This window comes from Callorhinus ursinus, unplaced genomic scaffold (assembly GCF_003265705.2).
Source record: "Callorhinus ursinus isolate GAN/ISIS: 27379988/994484 unplaced genomic scaffold, GSC_fseal_2.0 scaffold35, whole genome shotgun sequence".
Taxonomy (NCBI): Eukaryota; Metazoa; Chordata; class Mammalia; order Carnivora; family Otariidae; genus Callorhinus; species Callorhinus ursinus.
This window is the reverse complement of record NW_027397097.1, coordinates 2,708,560-2,736,331: the sequence shown is the minus strand read 5'-3', so window position 1 is coordinate 2,736,331 and position 27,772 is coordinate 2,708,560. Positions and strand designations below refer to the sequence as shown.

At 36.0% G+C, this 27,772-nt stretch overlaps 1 protein-coding gene across 1 annotated transcript in view; it reads left to right on the top strand.

The window, feature by feature from the left end:
- The window catches only part of FCHSD2 (FCH and double SH3 domains 2), a 244,164-nt gene that overhangs the window by 148,758 nt on the left and 67,634 nt on the right, over positions 1-27,772 (top strand). Inside the window, exon 6 of the mRNA XM_073879594.1 lies at positions 22,948-23,130. Within this exon, the coding sequence (XP_073735695.1) occupies positions 22,948-23,130 (183 nt within the window). The remainder of the gene's footprint in view (positions 1-22,947; positions 23,131-27,772) is intronic.

Below are 27,772 nucleotides of genomic sequence, written 5' to 3'. Positions count from 1 at the left end.
ATCGGGGTGCACATGCCCCTTTGGATCACTACATTTGTATCTTTGGGGTAAATACCCAGTAGTGCAATTGCTGGGTCATAGGGTAGCTCTATTTTCAACTTTTTGAGGAACCTCCATACTGTTTTCCAGAGTGGCTGCACCAGCTTGCATTCCCACCAACAGTGTGGGAGGGTTGCCCTTTCTGCGCATCCTTGCCAACATCTGTCGTTTCCTGATTTATTAATTTTAACCATTATGACTGGTGTGAGGTGGTATCTCATTGAGGTTTTGGTTTGGATTTCCCTGATGCTGAGCGATGTTGAACACTTTTTCATGTGTCTGTTGGGCATTTGGATGTCTTCTTTGCAGAAATGTCTGTTCATGTCTTCTGCCCATTTCTTGATTGGATTATTTGTTCTTTAGGTGTTGAGTTTGATAAGTTATTTATAGATTTTGGATACCAGCCCTTTATCTGTCATTTGCAAATATCTTCTCCCATTCTGTCCGTTGTCTTTTGGTCTTGTTGACTGTTTGCTTTATTGTGCAAAAGCTTTTTATCTTGATGAAGTCCCAATAGTTCATTTTTGCCCTTGCTTCCCTTGCCTTTGGCGACGTTTCTAGGAAGAAGTTGCTGTGGCTGAGGTCGAAGAGGTTGCTGCCTGTGTTCTCCTTTAGGATTCTGATGGACTCCTGTCTCACATTTGGTCTTTCAACCATTTTGAGTCTATTTTTGTGTGTGGTGTAAGGAAATGGTCCAGTTTCATTCTTCTGCATGTGGCTGTCCAATTTTCCCAGCACCATTTGTTGAAGAGACTGTCTTTTATCTACTGGACATTCTTTCCTGCTTTGTCGAAGATGAGTTGAGGGTCCCTTTCTGGGCTCTCTGTTCTGTTCCATTGATCTATGTGTCTGTTTTTGTGCCAGTACCATACTGTCTTGATGATGACAGCTTTGTAATAGAGCTTGAAGTCTGGAATTGTGATGCCCCCAGCTTTGCTTTTCTTTTTCAACATTCCTCTGCATGTGCCCATATGTTGTCATGTACCTATGGTGTTCACTTTGTGTGAATATACTGAGATCCCAGCCACATGGTTTGCATCCCCAGGAAAAGCTTTGACCTACTGTGTTTAATTTCCTCTCAAAACACTCATTTTCAGACCCTTTTAGTACATGTAAATCACCACGGGATTCTTGGGTTTCTCTTCATTGTTTAGTTTTTCTGAGGCCAAGCTCTGTTGTTTTACATGAACATTTTGGTTATAGAAACCTTACACCTGACTCCTCTTTTTTTTTTTAATTTTTTATTGTTATGTTAATCACCATATATTACATCATTAGTTTTTGGTGCAGTGTTCCATGATTCATTGTTTGTTCATAACACCCAGTGCTCCATGCAGAACGTGCCCTCCTCAATACCCATCACCAGGATAACCCATCCCCCTCCCCCCCTCCCCTCTAGAACCCTCAGTTTGTTTTTCAGAGTCCATCATCTCTCATGGTTTGTCTCCCCCTCTGACATACCCCCCTTTTCTTCCTCTCCTGTTATCTTCTTCTTTTTCTTTTTTCTTAAAATATGTTGCGTTATTTGTTTCAGAAGTACAGATCTGTGATTCAACAGTCTTGCACAATTCACAGCGCTCACCGTAGCACATACCCTCCCCAATGTCTATCACCCAGCCACCCCATCCCTCCCACCCCCAACCACTCCAGTAACACTCAGTTTGTTTCCTGAGATTAAGAATTCCTCATATCAGTGAGGTCATGTGATACATGTCTTTCTCTGATTGACTTATTTCACTCAGCATAACACCCTCCAGTTCCATCCACGTCGTTGCAAATGGCAAGATCTCATTCCTTTTGATGGCTGCATAATATTCCATTGTGTATATATACCACAACTTCTTTATCCATTCATCTGTCGATGGGCATCTTGGCTCTTTCCACAGTTTGGCTATTGTGGACATTGCTGCTATAAACATTGGGGTACATGTACCCCTTCGGGTCCCTACATTTGTATCTTTGTGGTAAATACCCAGTAGTGCAATTTGTTTCAGCTGCTCTTACTACACAGTGTACAGTTCAGAATCCGTTAGTTTCTGGTGCTGTCTCTTGAATAACCTGACATTTGTGTCATATATGAACAATCCACTGCACAGGAGTGACTGGCTATTGACTTAGACTGCACTATAGTTACTTCTGCTCACTTGGTTTGAACTTAACTATATATTACTTACATTTTTAAATTTTATTATGTGTATTATTTTATATACATATCTTAATATAATGTAATTTATGTTGTTTATATTTTTAACTGTATAAAGCTAAGCATAGGTGAAATATTATTCTACAGCACTTAACTTTTTTTCATTGATGTGCATGCCAAAGTATCTTCAGATTTTGTAAATGGGTATAATTAGTGTATATTTTAAATGATGGGAGTAGAGCTGACCAAAAAAGAGCTGCCCAGAATTACAAATCAAAATCAATTATTAGTGTAAATGAAAAAGGGGAATTAATTAACATACTCTTTGGTTCATCTGTAAACCTCAGTAATCCTCTTCTGTTTCCTCCCCTTTCATTAAAACTATTAATAACTAACAAAGGTATGTGAATTTCACTTTGACTGCCTTCCCATAATCAAAGGTAGAAACCTTAATGATTAGTGAAATTAAGGAAAACCAAGAAGCAGAAAAAAAAATTATAAAGGCCCCTAAATTAGCCATAAACTAAATTTATTTCCTGAAGAATTGCAAGTCCCTGCCCAAGATTTGAGCCTTCCTGGGCTTCTCTGCTGCTCCATACCCTAATATACCATCCTGTTCTGTACTGCCTTGTACTAATTCAACAATCTCTCAATAATGCTGCCCTTCTCAAACCTTTTCATCAGGCATCTTGGACTTCGATTCAATAGTAAACAAATCCCTTATTTCTTCAACATTAAAAAATAAAAAAATCAAATATATAGAAAAATACAAAAATATTATAAATGTCCATGTATCCATTACTTAAAATTAGCAAATAGTTGTAACATTTTATTAGATTCACATAAATCTTTTAAAGAAATCAAGACACAGATAGAGTTTAAATCTTGTTGTACCCCCTCAGCTGTTCCTTTCCTTTTCTTATTCCCTTCCACACTAAAGACAGCTACTGTTCCGAAGATAGTATCTTTCCTTTCTTACCACATGTTTTCAGTACTTTTTAAAAAATATTCATATATATAATACTGTTGTGTGCTCTTAAATTATGTACAGTGGCATTGTCTTGTGCCTGTTCTGCAACTTAATACTTTTAAGAAACACATTATATTTGTGAACTTTATCAAGATAGACAACTCTAATTCATACATTTTAACTCCTATATTGTATGCCATTTTATAAACTGCAGTTGTTTTACTTATTTTGCTTTTGAGAGACATTTTAGTGGTTTCTAATATTTTACTATTAAAAGAATGCTCCTGTGAACATTTTTTACATATTTTCATAAACAAATAGGCCTATACCTGGAACTGAAATTACTCATTCAGTATGTACATCCTCTAGCTTCACGAAGTACTACCAAGTGACTGTACCAATGTATACTCTCTCCAGCAGTATATAGGTTCCCATTTTCCCACGTCCACTAGTACATAGTATTAGTAGGCATTTTAGTTTTTGCCAATTGATGAGTATTAAATGGTATTTTCTATTTGCATTTCCCTAATCACTAGTGAAGTTGAGGTCTTTTCATCATTCCTATTTCTTCTGTTGTGAATTGCCTATTCATATCCTTTATCCGTTTTACATTCAGTTTTGTTTTTCTTACTGATTTGTAGGAATTCTTTTCTGGATATTAATTCTTTGTTATACTACAAATATGCTTTTTTATTTATATTGTCTTTTATCAACAGAAGTTTTGATTTTTTGGGATGCCTGGGTGGCTCAGTCAGTTAAGTGTCTGCCTTCGGCTATGGTCATGATCCCAGGGTCCTGGGATCGAGTCCCACATGGGGCTCCCTGCTCAGCGGGGAGCCTGGTCCTCCCTCTGCCTGCCGCTCCCCCTGCTTGTGCTGTCTCTCTGACAAATAAATAAAATCTTAAAAAAAAAGAAGTTTTGAATTTTTATGTACTCAAAAATTATCATTCTTTTATTTTATTATTTGCATTTTTCGTGCTCCCTACCTAGAGATACGGATATTAATCTTTGTTTTCTTCTAAACATTCTAAAATTTTGTTTTATAAATTTAGGCTTTTAATCTTTCTGTAATTTACATATACTATGGTTTAAGGTAAGGATTCCATTTTTTTATCTTTTTAGATAACCACTTGTCCCAGTACCATTTTTGAACAGTCTCATTTGGACTGACCTCCATTATAAACCAATTTCCATATATATGCAGATCTGTTTCTGGGTTTTGTATTGTTTCATTGGTCTCTTGTATATCCCTGTCTAAAATCACATTGTCTCTTCTTCAAAATTGTATTGGTTCATAGTGGTCCTGCACTCTTAGAATCAGCTTGTTATCCTATGTATATCTTGGTTGGGATTACAATGAATTTGTAGATTACTTGGATATATTTTAATATCAAGTCTTCTCATGTATATGAACATGATTTTCATCTCAATATATTTAGTTTTTTTCTTACATTCTTCAGTTAGTGTTTATAATTTTCCCTAATGACGTAGAACACTTTCTCCTATTTTGTAGGGTTTTTTTCCTCTTTTATGTATTTTTTCCTTACATTCTTTATACATTCTCAATGCATATGAACACTACTGATGTTAGTATACTGACCTTTTTTAAAAAAAATACAACTTTATTGGGGTGCCTGGGTGGCTCAGTTGGTTAAACATCTGACTCTTGATTTCTGCTCAGGTCATGATTTCACAGTTGTGAGATCGAGTCCCATGTAGGGCTCTGCACTCAGCGTGGGGTCTGCTTGAGATTCTCTCTCTCCCTCTGCCCCTCCTGACACTTGTGCGTGCACTCTCTCTCTCTCAAAATAAATAAATAAAATCTTTATTAAAAACACAGCTTTATTAAGATACTTTTCATACCATAAAATTCACCCATTATAAATACACACATTTTCAGAAAATTTGTAGTTATGTAACCATCACATTTCAGTTTTAGAAAATTTTCATCATCCCTGAAAGTTCCCTTATACTTGTTTGCAGCGAATGCTTGCTCCCACTCTCAGCCCCAGACAACCACCAGTGTGCTATCTCTATAGATTTGCCTTTTCTGAACATTTTATGCAAATGGAATCATATAGTATGTGATATTTTGTGTCTGGCTTCTTTCACTTAGCATGATATTTTTGAAATTCATCCACATTATATATCAGTAGTTCATTCCTTTTTATTTCTGAATAATACTCCATTGTGGAGATACCACATTTTTGTGGGGTTTTTTAAATTTAAATTCAAATTCAAGTTACTTAATATACAGTGTAGTATTGGCTTCAAGAGTAGAATTTAGTGATTCATCACTTAAATGTAACACCCAAGTGCTGTTCCCAACAAGTACCCTCCTTAATACCTACCACCCATTTAGTACATGCCCCAACCTACCTCCCTCCAGCACCCCTCAGTTTGTTTCCTATAGTTAAGAGTCTCTTATGGTTTGCCTCCCTCTCTATTTTTATCTTATTTTATTTTTACTTCCCTTCCCCTATGTTCATGTTTTGTTTCTTAAATTCCACATATGAGTGAAATCATATATTTGTCCTTCTCTGATTATTTCACTTAGCATAATACACTTTAGTTCCATTCATGTCATTGCAAATGTAAGATTTCATTCTTTTTGATGGCTGAATAATATTCCATTTTGTGTGTGAGTGTGTGTTTGTGTGTGTGTGTGTGTGTGTGTGTGTGTGTGTGTGTACACACCACATCTTTATTCATTCATCAGTCAGTGGACATTTGGGCTCTTTCCATAATTTGGCTGTTGTGGACATTGCTGCTATAAACATTGAGGTACATGTGCCCCTTCGAATCATCATTTTTGTATCCTTTGGGCAAATACCTAGTAGTGCAGTTGCTGGGTCATAGGGTAGTTCTGTTTTTAACTTTTTGAGGAACCTCCATACTGTTTTCCAGAGTGCCTGCACCGGTTTGCAGCCCACCAACTGTGTAAAAGTGTTCCCCTTTCTCCACATCCTATCGCATTTTTGTTTATCAGTTCACCAGTTGGTACACAAACATTTGGATTTTTTCTGTGTTTTGGGTCCTATGAATAATTTTGTTGTGAATATTCATGTACAAGTCATTGTGTGGACAAATGCTTTTATTTCTTGTGCATAAATACTAGGAAGTGGAATTGCTGGGTCATACGGTAATTTTACGTTTAACTTTTTGAGAAACTGACAGACTGTTTTCAAATTGGCTGTTTCATTTTACATTCCCACCAACAACATATGAGGGTTTCAGTTTTACCCCAAGCTTACCAACACTTGCTATTTCTTTTTAAATAATGGCCATTCATGCAGTGGTATCTCATTGTAGTTTTAATTTACGTTCTCCTAATGACTAATGATGGTGAGGTTCCCTTCATGTACTTACTGGTCATTCATACATCTTTTTTGGCAAAATGCCTCTTTAGATCTTTGGTCTATTTGTTAAATTAGGTTGAGTTAATAATATTTATTATTGAGTTGTAAGAGTTTATATATTCTGGACAAAGTTCTTTATAGGATACATGATTTGCAAATATTTTCTCCTAGTCTGTAGCTTTTCATTTTTGTAATGGTGTCTTGTAAAGTAAAAAAGTTTTATAGGGTACTTCAATGATGCAGTTGGTTTAGCGTCCAACTCTTGGTTTCAGCTCAGGTCCTGATATCTAGGTTGTGAGCTCTGTCCTCAGCATGGAGTCTGCTTGAAACTCTGTCTCCCTCTGCCCCTCCCTTCCTCTCTCTCTCTAAAATAAATAAAAAATAAATCTTAAAAAAATTACAAAATGAAAAAATTTTAGAATTTGATGTAATTTACCTTTTTTTTTAGTTTGGGGGATTATGCTTTTTATGTCATAGCTAAGAAGACTTTACCTTTTGTAACATCACAAAAATTTTCTTCTAGAAGTTTTATAATTTAGCCCTACATTTCCCCGTTCAATTTCCTTGTCTCCTTTATCAAAAATCAACATAAATATAAGAGTTTATTTTTAAACTCTCAATTCTATTCCGTTGACCAGTAAGATTTACTGGTCTTTACATCTTTACATCATGACTACCATTTTGATTGTTATAGCTTTACAGTGAGTTTTGAAATTGGATGTTGTACATCCTCCAGTTTTATTCTTTTTCAAAATTGTTTGGCTATTTTAGGTCTGTTGTATTTCCATGTAAAGTTTAGAACTGTCTTGTAAATCTCCATTTAAAAAAAAAAGGCCAAGTGAAATTTTGTTTGGAATTGCATTGAATCCCAGGTCAGTTTGGAGAGAACTGCCACCTTCACACTATCTTCTGTTCCATGAACATGGACTATCTCTTCATTTATTTAGATCTTCTTTAATTTCTCTTGGCATCATTTGTAGTTTTCAGTTTATAAATCTTGGTATTTCTTTTGTTAAATTTATTTCTTTGTAAATTTTTTATTGTGAATATAATATCTTTCTTGATTTCATTCTCAGTTGGTGCTTTGCCTAATATATAGAAATACAACTGATTTTTTATATTGATCATGTATTCTGCAATTCATTTATTAGTAGGCTCTTTTCTCTCTGTGTGTGTGTGTGTGTGTGTGTGTGTGTATTTCCTAAAATTTTCTTACAAAAGTAGGATCAGTCATCTGTGAATTGTCTTCATTGTCTCATAAATATTCTTTCCTTGGCCTTCTTATTTTTCTCTGAAAGCACTCTTTAGTCATAATTATTCCTCATTATTTCAGTTCCCATCTTTAAATAAGACTATAAGGAACAACATTAGTTTTGCTCATTACCATATGACCCACATCTACTATGTACTGTATATCTTGCACATAGTAGGCATTCAGTTTTATTAGATAAATATTTGCAATCTTTATTTCTAGCCTAAACTTTTATTTTGATTTCCAGACCCAGATAGTTAGGTGCTTAAGTTATTCTTCATCTCAGTGAATAATATCACCATTTACCAATTCCTTTGACCAGAAACCAGGCGTCATCTTTTCTTTTTTTTTCTTTAAGATTTTATCCATTTATTTGATAGAGAAAGCACAAGCAAGGGGAGAGGCAAAGGGAGAGGGAGAAGCAGACTCCCTGCTGAGCGACGTGGGGCTCCATCCCCGGACCTGATCATGACCTCAGTCAAAGGCAGCCGCTTAACTGACTGAGCCACCTAGGGGCCCCTCATATTTTCTTATTTTCCTCCTGTATCCTAGTCATCAAACCCTGAGATATCTAGAATTTATCTCTTTACCTCCATCCCCTCTGCCACTGTTTTTTGGTTTATAAGTATTGACCTTGTAGTATGCTGAAAAAAATACTGGTTCAGGGAGGTATTGGAGTGGACAAGATGGAGGCAAAGAGAACAAAAAAGCCCGTTGCAGTAATACTAGTGAGAAATGTTAGTAATAATCAAGAAGCTTGGTAAGGCAAATGATATTTAAAGAAACAGAAGAATTACAGGACTGAAGGAGATACCATGGAAATCAAGAGTATAAAGCTCTGTTGTATAATGCGGAAGTAAGCACAAAGAATGGCACAATGAGAAACAGTTGTCACTGTTAGAAGATTATATTCATACTTAAATAACCTACTAATAGCCTTACCTTCTATTCCTATTATGCATTTATAAAATAAGGCCCAACCTAAATTATATATTATAGCTCATCTGCTTTAACTTAGTGACTTACAATTAAACATAATTTTGGAAGGGAAATATTTCTATTAACTTTCTAAATGTATACTCTTTTAAAAATACTTTCAGTGAAATCCAAGTAACAGAATTTTAGTGATTGATTTATAAAAAAAGGTAACCAAGAATATATCAGGAACTTTATTAACTTTAGCTACAAGTTTATATTTTGTAGTCATAAGTTTTTAATAGGTTTATAATATTTTCTGGATTTCTACTGACAGTGTTCAAAGTTACATTAAGAGCTGGCAGACATTCTATTTTAATAATTTTTTAATTAAACATTTTTTTTCATTTGAGAATGAGAGAGAGAGCACAAGCGAGGGGAGGGGCAGAAGGAGAGGGAGAAGCAGACTCCCCACTGAGCAGGGAGCCCGATGCAGGGCTCTATTCTGGGACCCTGGGGTCATGGCCTGAGCCAAAGGCAGATGCTTAACTGACTGAGCCACCCAGGCGCCCCCCTTGCAGGCATTTTAAATAATTTTTCAGATCATAAACATAGTATATATTGTTTGTGAATGTAAATGTGAGTATAGTGTTCTATAACATGTTTGTAGTAGAGCCCTTTTTCCTTAATTTTAAAAAAGATATATGTTCTGTTTGATTAGCAAATTACCAAAAGAAAATTTGCAAAATATCAAGAAACCCAAGCACAAAATTAAAATAGAAATAACTCGAACCCTACTATACAGCAGTAAATTACTCTTACTGTCATTTTGGCATAATTTTCTAATCTTTTCTGTGCATGTATTATATATACATGCTTCAGAGTTGGTATTATTTTATTTACATAAGTGCTTTTCTTTTTTTCACATAAAATACATTGTGAACTATTCCTGTCTTTAAATATTACTTGAGGGTTGCCTGGGTACCTCAGTCAGTTAAGCATCCACTCTTGGTTTCAGCTCGGGTCGTGATCTTGGGGTCTGGGATTGGAAGCCCCCTTCCCTCAGGCTCCCCACTTAGTGGGGAATCTGCTTCCTGCTTCTCCTTCCCCTCTCCCTCTGCCACTCCCCCTGCTCATGCTCTCTCTCTCTCAAATAAATAAATAAATATAAATAAATAAATAATACTTGAAGATGTGATTTTAATGACCACATAATATTTTATTAATACACCATAAATTTTCTTGTCCTGTTTTGTCTGCTTTCATAAATCTGTAGTAAAGATTCTTTTATACAAATCTTTGTACACCTCTTTGATAACTTCCTTAAGACACCTTCTTATAACTTCATTCCCTGATCAAAAACAAAGATTTGTTGGATCGCCTGGATGGCTCAGTCGGTTGGGCGTCTGCCTTCAGCTCAGGTCATGATCCCAGGGTCCTGGGATTGAGTCCCGCATTGGGCTCCTTGCTCAGCGGGGAGCCTGCTTCTCCCTCTGCCTGCCTCTCCCCCCTGCTCGTGCTCTCTCTTTAATAAATAAATAAAATCTTTTATATAAAAAACACACAAAGATATGTTAATACTTTCCATATAGAGGGATTACCTTCCAGAAAGATTGTATCATATACCCTAAAAGCAGTGTATGAAAGTACCTATTTCCTTACACACTTATCAAAACTGTATTTTATTGATAAATACACCTGTATGAGCAACAATTTGGATGAATGTATAATATTCTTAATTAAATATTTTAATTTTTTCTTGCTAGTAAGTCAAACACTTTCATGTTGTGCTATTTAAACCACTCTTCTGACCAATTACAAACTGAAGAAAAGGATAGATCATTAAAGGAACAAGATAGTCAATGCTGATGATAGTAATGATACATTAACAGAGTTGGAGCTTATATTTTATACCAAGCAAACTGACATCCAGTATAATTTATTATATACTTATGTCCTATTAGATGCTATTTTAGACAGGAGAGATACCGTACTGGTAGCAGACATTTTTATTTCAGACCATTCATTCATTTATAATTTAACAGATGTTTACTAGGTGCTTTCTGTGTGCCATTTCCTGGAGAAACAATAGAGAACAAAATCCACATGACCTCTGTTCCCTTGAAGGAGAATAAAAATACAAAAGTAGTCTCATTCATTAACTATTTATTACTTACCACACATCATACTAACATTACATATTATTTCCTTTAATATTAAAATGATAGTTGGAAACTGCATTTTGGAGACATACATATATCTGGTCAAATTTGTTCATACAAGCTGAAATACTAACATGCTTCATAAAAGGCCCTTCAGTATCAGAAATGTGCATTTTTGATACCATAGAATGCACACACCACAAAGTTTCATTTCACTTAAATATTGTTGTGAGATCTTCAGTCCTTAGAATGTTGGTAAAGACAAGTTTAAAAGGGTAAGGATGTTGAAAAAGCTAATTCCCACTTAGGACTAAAATTTATTTGTCCTGCTTCTGTAAAATTAGAGCCAAGAATCATCTGTGTTAGGCTATAAATGCCTTTTCAATTTGGCTTTGTTTGCACTTTCTACATAGAGGCTGTAGCACTGTCAGACAAAACACTAGGGACTCTTGCCAAAGGAGACCGTCTAAGCAATCCACAGATGTTGAAGAAGCTCCCTGAGACTTTACTACTTGTTTACAGAAAGAGTCACCCACCATCATCGTAGATTTCCTATAAGCTAGGGAGTTTTCTCTAAAAGACCAAAATCGAACAGAGAAACTGGAATGTTTTCACCAAATAGGCAGCTTTTAAAATCTGAATAAACCTCCACAACTCTAAGGAAAATTTAAGTTTGGGGCTCCTGGGTGGCTCAGTCGGTTAGGTGGCTGACTCTTGATTTGGGCTCAGGTCATGATCTCAAGGTTCTGAGATTGAGCCCTATGTCATTGGGCTCCAGGCTCAGCAGGTAGTCTGCTTGAGATTTTCTCCCTCTCCCTTCCCCTTCTCCCCCTTCACTCGCATGTACATGTGCTCTCTCTGAAATAAGTCTTTTTTAAAAAAGAAAATTAAGTTATAATTGTAGCTACCATTAAACTTTGGAATAAGAAAGTAGAAACTTAATTTTTCTCTTATAATTTTGAATCCATTACTTAGAAAGTATTTGAGGCACAATCTGTTATGACTACAATCTTATTAAATGGGGACAAATATGTTTAGTTGTTAACTTCTTTAGAAGGGGAATTATTGTCATTGCTGCTAAGAAATGGATCCTGTCTTTCTTGACCTTCCTTCCTTCCTTTCTGAATGTCCTCAGCTAATGTTTTTTCTGTGATTCAAATACTGCTGAGCACAGCAGAGGTTCTTGCCGGAATTGAATTCAGTATGGACATGTGAGTGTTTATAAGAAGAAAAGCCAAATTCTTTTTTCATAGACTCTGTACTTGAAAACTTTGATGTTCTGAATAACTATATGCCCCCAAAAAGTACAATTTGGCTACTATATTAAAATTTGAAAAATCCTGCTTTACATGTTTAGCTCAAAGGCCACTTTTACTACATGTAAAGATCCAACTTCTATGGCTCTTATCCTTATTATATTTTCAGAAAATATTTGGAATCTTAAATCTGCTTTAAAGTGCAACTCAAAGTCCATTTTAAAACCTGAATTGATTAATTAGAAAAACACATAATCAAAATAATAAATTAGTCTTAGGCAAACTTTGATAAATACTGATTTTAATAGTTAAGAACTGAACTGTTCTTGTAATAAAAATTGTGAGAAATGTTAATTCTTAAGGAATTTCAAATACATTCAGTCATCATTTCCTCCAGAAAATCTTCCTTAAGCCTCTACTCTTCTAAGAAGCACCTTGTATAATTAAAATTACCAATACATTCTCATCCCTAACACTTGGCCAAGTTCTTCATGGTTATGTGTTCAAATACACCACATATAAAAGGCCTCAACCCTTGGCATAGTTCTTGGCACAGAGTAGGTTCTCAATAAATATTTTATTGAATTGAACTGCTGAATAATCACTTTATTATTATACTTACCACAGGTTCCTTTTTGTCATAGTATTCTATATTGCATAGAAAAGTGAGGTACAAAGAAATTGAGCTGTCACATACGAGTATACCATACATCTAAGATTGTTGCGGTCAGAGGATCTCTTGGGGCTGTAAAGATCAGACCATGTTTGCTACAGCCACCAAGTGTAGTTTGGAGGGGAGCAGTGGAAACATCTAAGGCATCACACTGTTTCCTTTCTAGTAATGTTCCCATATATCCAAAAATATATATAATAACTCTTCCCCAAAATTTCTATGTAAGGAACTTTCGTATTGCCAGCGTCAGGGATATTGCGTCCTGAACTAAAACTAAAGCTTTATGTTCTTCATGCTAAATACTTTTTGGCATTTCTATACTTCCATATCAAAAGTGCACACAGAATATGCCACTTAAAATAACATAGCCAAAAGATCAACATGGGGAAATTCTAGATTTAAATTGGAATGCCAAAAATTCTTATATTTGCAGCAGTCATATTTACTGTCTGATATCTATATTTTTCTGGTTTATATACCTAAAGAGCTGAATTTCTGTGGTATTTTCTTCCAGAAGTCTTTTGGTTTCCTCTGTCAGGCCTTTTGGCCCTCCAGCTCTTCTTGCTTCTAGCTAAGAACTTACGCTTACAGTTTTTGTATAAGTATAAAACCAAAACAGTTACCATTTAAATGCAAACAAATCTGTAAATCAATAAAATTCAAACTGAAAAAATAATGAAATGTGATAGCTGATAAAGATTAGTGGGACCTAAATTGCCACTTGAAATATGAATTATGATACTATCTTCTAAGTTGTTTTGAATCTTAATACCTGTTCTACCATATGCCTATAATGACTCTTTTTCTCTCATCACCCTTTTTGCTTTGTTAGTATAGCATTCACTGATGTCATTTGACCTCCACGTGTTGCAACTCTGTCATTGACGGTCATTTTAAGTTCAAGATCTATTCTTATTAACCTAGCACCATGGGAGTAAAACTGCTTAACATATTGATCATAAACATAAGCATAAGCACAGAAACCCCGTGGCTGTTCCCCAGTAAAAGATGATCAGCCATATTAACCTGGATTAAATTATATCCCTTAAAATTATTTATTAAAATGAAAACAAAAAATTTAAATCCCCACAAAGAATTTGTGAACTGCAAGGATTGTGTGATTAAATCCTCGCTTTCACTTTAAGGAAAACCACTCTAATTAGTTTTGTCTATAGTATGTATGTGTGAGGAACAAAAGAGATTTGGAGCTACTGGGATTGGGACAGGGACCAGAGATTTCCTAAAGCAGTATACTCAAGCCAGTAGAGCTTCGCTTGACTCTCTTGACGTATACTGCTTTAAGTTTGTCTGGATATGTCACTCACTTTTATCACATTTTACTTGATTTTTGATTCTAGTGGGTTTGTTAGAAATGAAGATTAATGTTTAGCAGTAGAGTGACATGAAAAATAATGGATGGCTGATGGAATAAATTATCAGTTCATGTATATTAAAAAAATGGTCAAAATGATGTATATTAAAACTTCCAAATCAAGTATTTGTGGAGTCTATGAAGCTTCTTGCAAAATTCTGGATTCCCTGGAACACTGAGATAGAAACATGGCCACTGAGTAAACGAACAGCAGGAGCACCTGGGTGGTTCAGTCAGTTAAGTGTCCAACTCTTGATTTCAGCTCCCAGCATGATCTCAGGGTTCTGCGATGGAGCCCTGCGTCCGATTCCATGCTCGTAGGGAGTCTGCTTGTCCCTCTACCTGTCCCCCTACTCATGCTTGCTCGCTCACTCAAATAAATAAAATCTTTAAAAATAAATAAATAAACAGTAGCAGCAACAACAGTAAATCCTGGGGATTTCCAGAATTGCCATATTACATTACTTTAAATGTCCAGTTCTTTAAAAGTTGTGAAACATGCAAAGAAATAGGAAAGTATAGCCCTTACAGAGGACAAAGGGAGTCAATAGAAACTGACCCCAAAGAAGCACATACATTGGACTTTCTAGACAAAGATTTTTATTTTTTAAAGATTTTATTTACTTATTTGACAGAGAGACAGCGAGAGAGGGAACATAAGCAGAGGGAGTGGGAGAGGAAGAAGCAGGCTTCCCGCTGAACAGGGAGCCCGATGCGGGGCTCGATCCCAGGACCCTGGGATCATGACCTGAGCCGAAGGCAGAGACTTAATGACTGAGCCACCCAGGCGCCCCTAGACAAAGATTTTAAATCACCTCTTTTTAATCTGTACAAAGAGCTAAAGGAAACCATAAAGCCAAAGAACTAAAGGAAATTATGAGAACACTGTCCCACTAAAGAGAGAATATCAACAAAGATAAATTATAACAAGAAACCAAATAGAAATTCCGGTGTTGAAAAGTACAATAACTGAAATAAAAATACACTAGAAGGGTCCAGCTGCAAAAGTGAGCCGGTAGAAGAAAAAATCCATGAATTTAAGATCAGACAATTGAGATTGGCCAGTCTGAGAAAGGAATTGTATATTTAAAGTCTGATTTAAAAGATAACGTATAAAGCAGTAATCATAAAATGTTGTTGATGGACTTAAAACGTGTAAAAATATATTTGTGTGACAGTAATGGCACAGAGGAGGGAGAGAGTAGAGCTATGTAGGACTTGGGATTAAGTTCACATTAATCCAAGCCAGTTTGCTTTAAGATGTTAGTTGTAGTTTCCAGATAACCACTACGAAAATCCAAAAAAATAAAGAATAAAAGAAACATCAAGGGAATTAGAATGTTACACTTGAAAATGCCTATTTTATAGATCTCATGAGATACTGTTATTATTTCTTTATTTTTTAAATGGGGAAACTGAGGCCCAGAGAGGTTATACTGTTTACATAATAGAATCAAAACTCAAAACCAAGTCTGTCACAAAAATCCCTACTATAGGTCCTATAAAGGAAATAGATGAGAATCTTGGGTAGAATATAGAAATGGTTAAGCTTTATTATTTTACTATCCCTGTTTTACAAGTACTATACTCTTTTGACTCCAGATCAGGAGGTTAAAGCTCAGGAAGGTTCAGTGTTTTCCTAGAGTGATATTTTTAGTAAGCGGTAGAACTGGATTTGAATGCAAGTGTATATGGTTCAAAGCTTTCTTTTGGACTACGCTGCTTTCACAGTTGCAACCTAAATATTGAGATGGTTTTAGCACACTCACAACCAGTTATGCATGCTAGTAAATAACTCAACAGGACAACACAGATGTTATAGAAAAGTAGTATTGAATTTTTCTTTCCTGGAGTTTAGTAATTCACAGACGGGAACTTTTTATTTGTTTCCTCTTTCACAAAACCTGAAGTAACAGTGCTTTTAAACAAAACAACTTGGGTGATCTGTTTCTAGTTTTACTTTACATCAATTGACATATTCATCCATGTGTTAAAATATTTACAAGGATACAGATGCAGCCCAGCACTTGCTTTTATCTCTTCTTTTCATTTTAATTTTTTAGTTTTTTTACTGAAGTATAGTTGACACACAATGTTACATTATTTCCAGGTGTACAACATAGTGACTGGCCAACTGTGTGTATGCCATGCCCACCACAAGTGTAGCAGCTACATGTTATCATACAACATCGTTACAGGGACCATTGGCTATATTCCCTGCGCTATCTGTACCTTTCATTCCAGTGACTTCTTCAGTCTCTCTAAATTTGTAAAAATCTACTTTGTCTGATTCTGGTTATGTATAGCTGGGGTCTTCTCAGAAAGATAAATGCAGGCAGGCAATCATTGTTCTCTTCCATTGGCAAAGGGGGACTATAGAATTTCATGACTTAATTTTAAGAGAGCTCATATTTATCATCATCTTGATATTTATATCCTTAACTTTTATAACCAGAGACTATTTTAGAATGCCCATTGCTCTTAGAAAAGAAAAATTTGCCTTTCTAGGCTGCATTAAGGAAACTCGAGATTTCAACGTAACTGTATGACTACAGAATCTGTGCCCTTCCTGGATCTAAATAAGGAGGCCACTGTTTAAAGTTCTCAGTGTAAGGGAACATTGCATCAAATGCTTAGAAAAATGACACATTTTCTTCCTCCTAACTCCTGATTCAGCATAATTTTCCTCTTCAGACAAGTTCCAGGGAATTTATTGTTAAAAAAAAAAAGTGTTCAGTGGAACATCCAGTATTTTAAATTTCTGAATTTGTCTTTAAGACATCCCAGGTTTTTTGTTTGTTTGTTTTACTATTTTCAAATGTATTTGCTATTGTGAGTTTGGGTTTCAAACTCAAATGATCTTAGAGATCAAGTTGATCAAATGAGTAAAGATGGCAAGGGTAATAATGTTTAAGGAACGTGTGGTCCTTTGGTAACAGAAAAGAACATGGCTGCTTAATTTAAATTCAGTTTTTCAAATTGAAAAACTGCTAGACCGTTAATACATGTGGCTGATCAAAGGCCTGTGGTTTTTCAATTTAGACGTTACAGACTTCTTCCCATAGCAATTTGTATCAAATAAATTTTTTAAACTTTGACTATATTTAAAATACATATTTGGTTGGATTACCCACCAAATTTTTGCATAGCAGAGGCCACTAAGGAGCTCATACTGCCAGATTAATCATATTTATATAAACCTTGAGGGGTGCCTGGGTGGCTCAGTCATTGAGCGTCTGCCTTAGGCTCAGGTCATGATCCCGGGGTCCTGGGTTCGAGCCCCGCATTGGGCTCCCCGCTCTGTGGGAAGCCTGCTTCTCCCTCTCCCACTCCCCCTGCTTGTGTTGCCTCTCTCGCTGTGTCTCTCTCTGTCAAATAAGTAAATAAAATCTTTAAAAAATAAAAAAAATAAAACCTTGAAAAATGCCTCTCATGCCATTTCTGAGCAAATACATGAATTCTAGTTTATCATTGTGATTACCATTACAAAATTTGTAGCTCTTCACTTATGCATATCTGTTCATTTGAAAATGAAAAAACAAGTGTACTTAGAACATTCTTGTGCCTTGCTCATTAAATGCTAGACAGGGCTCAGATGCATCTTCACCATGCATGCCCTTGTCAGCTATTATAGTTGTGACACATTTACCATTTATTGAAAGCTTTAAATAGTTCTTAACTTACTTTCAGTTTTCAAGAAATACGTGTAGCTGGGCACCTGGGTGGCTCAGTCCCTTAAGCATCTGACTTCGGCTCAGGTCGTGATCTCAGGGTCCTGGAATTGAGCCCTGTGTCAGCCCAGCAGGGAGTCTGCTTCTCCCTTTCCCTCCCTCCCTTCCCCTGCCTTTCGCCCCTGCTCATGCTTGCATGCATTCTCTGCCAAATAAATAAATAAAATCTTTAGAAAGAAAGAAATACATGTTCCTTTTGATATGTACTAGTGATTCAGTAATAAAAATTGTCTACTTCAAACTTTTAGATCTGTTTAATTGAAGAGAACCAGGAATAGAAGGCAAGCTATTGAATTATTTTTTATAGTTAATTACCTAGATGAATCAAAGCTTTTCTTATAATACAACTTTCAAAAGAAATAATAGTATGGCCGTTATAAGCTACAGTTGTCATTTGTTACCCTTTAGTGAGGAGTCTCTTAATTGCAAATAACAAAGACTCAACTCTAAGTAGCTTGACCAAAGTAGGAGTTTGTTAACTAATCACAGAAGGGACAAGGGGGTGCTTACTCAGAAACCACCCAATCCAAGGACACTCCCTGTCCCTCCCTCTACCCCCCAGTCCCAGCTTCACTCTGCCAAATTTCTCATCACTGCTTTTCCTTGTGAGTTGGTGTAAATCTCTTCTACTGAAGATAGACTTCCTCTATTTGGTAGGAAGAATAGCCATTTGATGGTAAAGAATAGGCTATTTTGGACTTAGCTTCCATCCCAGGGATCACCTATTTTAGGTCAAATGTCATTAGTAAATGTTAGCTGCCTGTGTCAGCCATCATTATTACTATTTGAATGAAGAGAAGTTGGGGAGGGGGGAGAACATTCGAAGCCAAGAGAATAACTTAATTGGAAACATGAAAGTGAATGTCATTTTCTAAAATGGCTCAGTGTGGTTGGGATGTAGAGTACATGGGACTAGATTATAAAGGGCCATAGATTTCAGTTAAAGAATTTTGACTTTTCAAAAAATACAGTGAGAGCCATTGAAAAAAAATTATGGCATCATTTTTTTTTCCTGATCTGATATTCAGGCTTTCTTTTTATTTTTTTATGGAAAAATATAACATATACTGCAATAAAAAATTGTATAATGACTCCAGTGTACCCATTACCCAGCTTTAACGGTTACCAATATATGGCCAATCCATTGAAGATTTTTAAGGAAGGCAAGAAAGGAGATTAACATTGTGCCACTTCCTTTGTTTAATCTTCACAGTGTGCCTGTGGAGTGTATGGTATTCCCACTTTCCCTAATTACAAATGAGAAAACCATCAAAATGAGGAAGTAAGTAACAGTGCTGCCCTTCTAATCCACATCCAACTTACTTCAGAACTCAAGTTCTTTCCCAGAGGCTACCTCATATGCTGCCTCTAATTCTGATGTTAGCATGATTCTGTTGAAGATAGCTACTGATCTGCCTACCTGCTGCATTGGGGCTGTTGACCCTGTTCGGGATGGTAGACTTCTCTGCTCTAGCCACGCTCCCTCCTCCAGGGTCACTAGGATCTGAGTCTATGTAGATGCTCAACCTGATCAGCTAAAATAACTATTTAGTCCATCAGTTCTCAAAGTATGGTCCCCAGACCAGCAGCAAGCTGTTAGAAAATATAAATTCACCCCCACCCCCATCCCAACCTACTGAATCAGAAATTTGGAGGCTAGGAGCTCATGATGCCTATATTGCGATTTGCTGTGTGGGTTTTTTTTTTTTTTTTCCTATTTGCTGTGTTTAAATAAAATGCCCCAGTTGTTTCCTGCAAATATGAGGTTAAGACTATCTACCAAGAGCATTTCTAAGATAAAACCATATTAGAAGAATTTATGTTTCTTTTTTAACAAGTTCACGAAAAGCATGTCCTAAGCTAGGAATTCTTACTCAGACAACACAGTAGTCTTGCTGGGGATGTGTTACATAACTACATGGAAAGGAATTTTAAGGAATTTATACTGCCTATATTTAAAGTGCTTGATGGTGCCATCTGGTGGTGTAAGCACTATAGAACGTGCAGCTTTATTAGTGCTTCAGGGATAGAATGTGTGTATTTTTAAAAAATCAATTTTAGGGGTGCCTGGGTGGCTCAGATAGTTAAGCGTCTGCCTTTGGCTCAGGTCATGATCCCGGGGTCCTGGAATCAAGCCCCACATTGGTCTGGCTCAGCGGGGAGCCTGCTTCTCCCTCTCCCTCTGCCTCTCCCCTTGCTCATGCTCTCTCTCTCTCTCTCTCTCTCTCTGTCTCAGATGAATAAATAAAAAAATATTTTTAAAAATATTTAAAAAAATAAATAAATGAAAATCAGTTTTAGGGCGCCTGGGTGGCTCAGATGGTTAAGCGTCTGCCTTTGGCTCAGGTCATGATCCCAGGGTCCTGGGATCGAGTTCCGCATCCGGCTCCCTGCTCCTTGGGAGCCTGCTTCTCCCTCTGCTCTCTCTCTCTCTCTCCCTCTCTCTCTCTCCTCCTCTGTCTCTCATGAATAAATAAATAAAATCTTAAAAAAAAATCAGTTTTATAGGGGTGCCTGGGTGGCTCAGTCAGTCAAGCGTGCGACTTTAGGTTTTGGCTCAAGTTACAATCTCAGGGTTGTGGGATTGAGCCCCGCATGGGGCTCTGTGCTCAGCAGGAGTCTGCTTGGATAGTCTCTCCCTCTGACTCTTCCCCTGCTTGTATGCATGCTCTCTCTCTCTCTCTCTCTCTCTCTAAAAAATAAATGAATCTTTTAAAAAAATCAGTTTTATAGTAAAAGTTTAATGGAATAGCCAAACATAGGATGTACAAAGAATTTACTATAAAACCTCCATTGAGGATTCTTAGATATACCAAAACACAAGCAACAAAAGAAAAATAGCTAAATTAGACTTCATCAAAATAAGAACGTTTGTGCATCAAAGGACACTATTGAGAAAGTGAAAAAAATAGCTCACAAAATAGGAGAACGTATTTGGAAGTCATACATCTCATAAAATATATGTATCCAAATAAACGAAGAACTCTTAAAATTCCACAACAAAAATACAAACAAACCAATTTAAAAATGAGTGAAGGACTTGAATAGACATTTCTCCCAAGGACAATATACAGATAGCCAATAAGCACATGAAAAGATACTCAGCATTATTAGTCATTAGATAAATGCAAGTCAAAACCACAATGAGATACTGCTAAGATGACTTGAATAATTTTAAAAAACAGAAAATAACAAGTGTTGAAGAAAATGTGGAGAAATTAGAACCTTCATACATTGCTAGTGGGGATGTAAAATGATGCAGCCACTGTGGAAAAGTTTGGCAGTTCCTCAAATAGTTAGACATGGAATTACCAGAGGACCCAGCAATTCCACTACTGGGCATATACCCAAGAGAATTGGAAACAGATGTTCAAATAAAAACTTGTACATAAATGTTCATAGCAGCATTATCCATAATGGCCAAAAAGTGGAAACAACCTAAATGGCCATCAGCCAATGAATGGATAAACAAAATGTGGTATATCCATACAAGGGAATGTTATTTGGCCATAAAAAGAAATGAACTATTAATACATTGATGAACTTCGAAAACATTATGCTACATGACAGAGGCAGGCGCAAAAGGACACATGTTCTATGATTCTATTTATATGAAATGTCTAAGAATAGGCAAATCCGTAGAGATAGAAGGATTAGTGGTTGCCAGAGGTGGGGGGGAAAGAGGGGCATGGGAGTCACTGCTAGTGTTTATGGGATTTCTTTTGGGGCAGTGCAAATGTGCTGGAATTAGTAGTGGTGGTTGTACAACATTGTGGATGTACTAAAAGCCACTGAATAGTATACTTTAAAATAGCTAGAATAGTGGATTTTATGTTGTACAAATTTTACCTCAATTTTTAAGACCTCCATTGATAGGCAAGAGTCCAGAACCTTTTTTGATTATTATTATTATTGTAGATATATTTTGCCCGTACTTGTTGCTAATATGTATACTATTCTATTTTTTTAACCTAAAATTATTTATACATGCTTTTGCAATTATAGTTCCCACAGTTTTTGTTGGCATACATATTTTAGTCATTATGTATATATATATATATATATATATATATATATCATAGCTTAATTATTTTTCAAATGTTGAGTGGTGTTCTTTTTTTTTCCCCTTTCAATTTCAGTGAGTTCTACTGTAAATGCTTAAACAAAGAACATTTAAAACTACTTAGAGACATTTCATTGGTATTTCTTCCCCAAAACTGTACTTCCGAGTCACTTTATTTTTATTTTTTTTTTTTTAAGATTGTATTTATTTGACAGAGCACACAAGCAGGGGGGGTGGCAGGCAGAGGGAGAGGGAGAATCAGGCACCCTGCTGAGCAAGGAGCCTGATGCGGGGCTTGATCCCAGGACCCTAGGATCATGACCTGAGCTGAAGGCAGATGCTTAACCGACTGAGCCACGTAGGCACCCCCCTGAGTCACTTTTTTTAAACCACTTCTATTGTGTATTTTTCTCTGCTCTATAGTAAGAAAAACTTATAATCCCTACCAACAGTGGATGAGGAAAAATGGAGGAGATTGGGGCGCTTAGGTGGCTCAGTCGGTTAAGCATCTGCCTTCAGCTCAGGTCATGATCCTGGGGTCCTGGAACTGAGACCCATGTCAGGCTCCCTCCTTCTCTCTCTCCCTCGGCCACTCCCCCTGCTTGTGCTCTCTTGCTCTCTCTCTGTCAAATAAATAAATAAAATCTTATAAAAAATGGAGGAGATTAATGTTTGCATGTCTACTCTGTTTCAGGCACTGTGCCTGGATCCTTTCACAACCATTGTTTCATTCCACTCCCATACCTACTCTCTTATTAAAGTGACTACAGTGGTTGACGCATTTAATAAACAGACAAAGATCAGAACCTAGCCACTTTGTCTCCAAGTTTTGTTCTGTTCCCATAGCTTTACCAATATTGGATTTTCTCTTTTTTAGTTCTTATTTATTAGAAAGATTCAACATTTTCCCAGGTGATTGTTTACTGTTTACATGTATGCATACATAACAATCTTTATCTTTTGTCCACTCATTATTAATGGATTTTAAACTGAATTTACCTTGTGAACACTAGGCATTATGTATCAGAGCTTTGTCATAATTTTTTTTTACTTTTGTTTACTCTTTTACAGGCTCTTGATGGAAATGTATATGATCACCTGAAGGATTATTTAATAGCCTTCAGCCGGACTGAGCTAGAGACATGCCAAGCTGTGCAGAACACATTCCAGTTTTTATTAGAAACCTCCAGCAAGGTAAGTTACCTTTAGCGAAATATGTGATGTTATCCATTTTAGAATCTAAAATGTCTTTGTATATAAACAAAATGAAGGTACCAACATATTAGAAGAATGCTTTAAAGGGCAGATTTCCTGGAAACAGTATACCTTCTAACAAAGTTGTAAGGAGTTCTCTTCTTGATGAGTTGGCACAAGGGGGAAAAAGGGAAGTGATGATACAAGCTAGATCAGGACGTGAGCCTGCTGCCATATATGTTGCTTTTTTTTTTTTAAGATTTTATTTATTTATTTGACAGAGAGAGACATAGCGAGAGCAGGAACACAAGCAGGGGGAGTGGGAGAGGGAGAAGCAGGCTTCCCGCTGAGGAGGGAGCCCGATGCGGGGCTCGATCCCAGGACCCTGGGATCATGACCTGAGCCAAAGGCAGACGCTTAATGACTGAGCCACCCAGGCGCCCCTATATTTTGCTTTTGAGAAGAAATGATTTAAAGAGTTTTACCTTCCACTCAAAATAAATTTTGAATGCATTCAACTCATTCATTTGGGGGAACAACAAGGTTATATCTCAGTGCAAAGAATAATAAAAGAGCACAAAAAGGAAAGTAGTATTTTATAATCATTAAAGAAATGAATACTCAGTCCTGTTTTTTTTTTAATTAACCTTACCTTCTATATGCTGTCATTCTTTGATAGTAATCTTAAAGTGTTGAGAGCCAGCAGCTTGCTGGCATGTTCACACTGTGTGCAGAGAAAACAAACAAAATTGTTTGAATTCTTTAGGATCTGACAGATTAAAATTTTTTGCAGCAGAAAAACTGTCCTTTTGAAGATAAATTGTTCTTGTGATTAGTAATGTTATTTTTATTCTGATAAATGCATAGCAAATATTTCCTGACTGAATGCATACGTTTGTAAGAATATATTCATTTTATAATGGCTATTTTTAAAGATCCAATTTGGTCCTATTTTTTTGCAGGGGAAGCAGGAACAGGCTAATACCTTAAGATATTGTTTGGAAAAGCATCAGGGTTTCTTAAGGAGAGAGTCATAGACTCTTCTTCCTGAATACCTCATTATGTATATATTCTTGTTTTCAGTGTACTATAGCTCTAATTCTGTTTTTAGAAAAACCTTTAAAATATAAAGTTGATGTGGAAATATAAAGATCACTAGTATGGTGCTTTGAAATCCTGTCATACTTCTATTTTCCTTTATTTTTACTCTTCAGAACCTAATACAAGATATAAAAGGATTGATGTATGGAAAGAAGGATGAACAGAAAGATGGATAGTTTTGTGAAAACAAATATTAAGAAATACTAATTGGGGGTACCTCTGTGGCTCAGTGGGTTAAGTGTCTGCCTTCAGCTCAGGTCATAATCCCAGACCCCTGAGATAGAGCCCCAAGTTGAGCTCCATGCTCAGTGAGGAGTCTGTTTCTCCCTCTTCCTCTGCCTCTCCCCCTGCTCTTGTGCATGCGTGCTCACTCTCTTCTCTCTCAGACAGTTAAATAAAATTAAAAAAAGAAAAATGTTAATTGAAGAACCTAAGTAGTAGGTATATGGGTGTTTCCAGTCTTTTTATTTTAATGTATGTACATTTGACATTTTCCGTAAGAGAATGTTAGGGGAAAGAGTCTATAAAAACATCTTGGGGCGGCTGGGTGACTCAGCTGGTTAAGCGACTGCCTTCAGCTCAGGTCATGATCCTGGAGTCCTGGGATTGAGTCCCACATCGGGCTCCCTGCTCAGCGGGGAGTCTGCTTCTCCCTCTGACCCAACCCCCTCTCGTGCTCTGTCTCATTCTCTCTCTCAAATAAATAATAAATAAAATCTTTAAAAAAAAATCTTGGCTTTGTTCCATTTATGGAGTGGTTGATTTTTGACTAGTGATCAAATTGTTTATATTTATTGATCCATTCAGGGTTTCTGTTCCCTTTTTAGCACATTTTGATAACTTACACTTTCCTAGACAATTGTCCATTTTATTTATCAAATTTGATGGTATATGTTTCTGTATAAACTTGTGTGCCTCTAACAGTTGTCTCCTTTTTCATTTCTAATACTGTTTGTGCGCTCTCATGTTGATCAGATTTACCAGTCTATTAATCTCTTCTAAGAGCCAGCTTTTGTTCTACTCCTCCATGTTATTGTTTATTTCCTTAATTTCTGCCTTTATTTCCTTCTACTTTATTGCAGCTATGTGCTTATTATTTTTCAGGCTTCTTTTTGTATTAGATCCTGTTTTAGTCTTTCTTGTTTTCAGGTAAATCCATTTAAAACTAAAAATTTTCTTTTTCTACTTTAACTGCATTGTATATGTAGGGCTGTTTGTTGTTTCTTCATTTTTCCTCTTGTTAACTTATGAGTTATTTAAGAAGTGAGTTTTCCCAGTTTTCATTCAGTGGGAGTATGTAGTGGGGTAATGTTTTTCATTTCTAATTTTATTAGAAATTATATTTTGTTTTTATTTTATTACATTCTAATTTTATCAGGGGGATTGTCCTCTGACAAAATTGTCTGAAATCTCCTTTTCTGAGAATAAGTTAGATTGGATACACTACCTTTAGTTTATAAAGCAGGTAAGTGTATAGTCTTAAAAAAATAACTATATTTTACACAACACTTAATTTTCTAGGAGTTTTTAGCATATCCTCTGAGGTTGGTATTATTGTGTGCATTATACAGAGAGGAAAACAGATTCAGGAAGTTTATATGGCTGCCTGAGGTTGCATACTCAGATGTAGCATTTTCCACGCTCTACTACTATACTGTGTTATCTCTCTAACTTGTATTATTTGCATAGAAAATGAATTTAAAATGTATAAACTGATTTGGACACATAAAGAGATAAGCTTTCATTTTCCTCTGTAGTCACTCATATGAATATCTTGCTCCCCAAGGATGAGGAATAAATGAGATGCTCTTCTGTTTAGATTGAAAGTAAGAATGATGTAACTAGGGGTGATGAGCCCTTTTGTTCCAAATACCAGAAGAGCTCATAACTCCTAAGTTTTATGCCATGTGCTTTTCTGTTACAAAGAGCTTGTTTTGCTGTTCTTATTATACTGCTAAAAGAAACACAGTGATCTGATAACCAAGAGAGAAGTTTGAAACTCTTTAGGTTTTTATTCTACACCATTATTACTTTGTCTTCTTGGGGGAGGAGTTTATTCCCCCCTCCCCCCACCATATCTAAATTGTAACTGTACATATTCTCAAAGATACTTTGGGGATAATCTGTACTGACACACTGTAGCAGTTACAGTGCTCTCTATATCTTTCATCCCCTATAGGGAAACACATTGGCCCTAGGAGTTTTTGTTTAATTTTAATTATTTATGAAGCTTGCTTTTCTCCTTAATATTTTATGAAATGCTTTGCATATGTAACTGAAGCAGATGTTGTCATAAATATTTTCTCTAGGATAGTAACTCCAAAGGTAGTTCTGCTGGCCTTTATAGTTTTTCATGTGTGCTTACTTTCTGTCTGCATAAGGAAACTCCTACTAATGAGTAACATAGCTCTTTAAACAATTCAGAAAATAAAAGTGTTATTCTAGATTTCCTTGGAAATTAAATTGTCTATTACTGCCATTCTTAATACTTTGAAGACTAAGCAAAAAAGTAAACTTAATAAAATGAGAGAGAAAACTACATGATCATCTCAAAAAACGGGGAAAAAAAGACACGGGAAAAGCATTTAACAAAATTAAACATTCTTTTATGATAAAAACACAAATTAGGACTAGAAGGGAACTTCTTTAACAGATAAAAGGCACATATGAAAAACCTACAGTTAACATCATGCTCAGTGGTAAAAATCTGAAAGCTTTCCCCCTTGAGACAAAGATGCCCATTTCCCCCACTGTACTGGAAGTCCTAGTCAGATCAGTGAATCAAGGAAAAAGAAATGGGGCGCCTGGATGGCTAGTTGGTTTATCATCTAACTTTAGCTCAGGTCATGATTGCGGGGTCCTGGGATTGAGCCCTGCTCTCCCTCTCCCTCTGTCCCTCCCCCTCCCCCTGCTTGTGCTTGCTTGAGCACACTCTCTCTCTCAAATAAATGAGTAAAATCTTAAAAAAAAAAAGAAAAAATAGAAGGCATCCAAATTAAAAGGGAAGAAGTAAAATTACCTGTATTTGCAGATGACATAAATAGAAAATACTACAGAAACTACAAAAAAAGTACTAGAGCTAATAAATGAATTCAGCAAAAGTTACAGGTGTAAGATCAAGACATGAAAAGTTGTGTTTCTATACTCCATCAATGAATAAACCAAAAGAAAATTAAGAAAATAATTCCAGTTATAATATCTGAAGAATAAAAGACCAAGAATAAATTTAAAGAAGGGATTTAAAGACTTTTGCATTGAGAAACTATAAAACATTGCTGAAAGAAATTAAAGAGGACCTAAATAAACAGAAATAATAAATATTTATGGATTGAAAGATTTCATATCACTAATATTTCAGTATTCCCCAAAGCATTCTACAGATTCAGTCATTCCCTATCAAAGTTCCAATAGCCTTTTTTGCAGAAATGGAAAAGCCAGTCCTCAAATTCATATGGAACTCTAAGGGGCCCTCAATAGCCCAAAAACAACATTGAAAAGAAAAAGTTGAAGGACTCAGACTTCCCAATTTTCAAAACTTAAT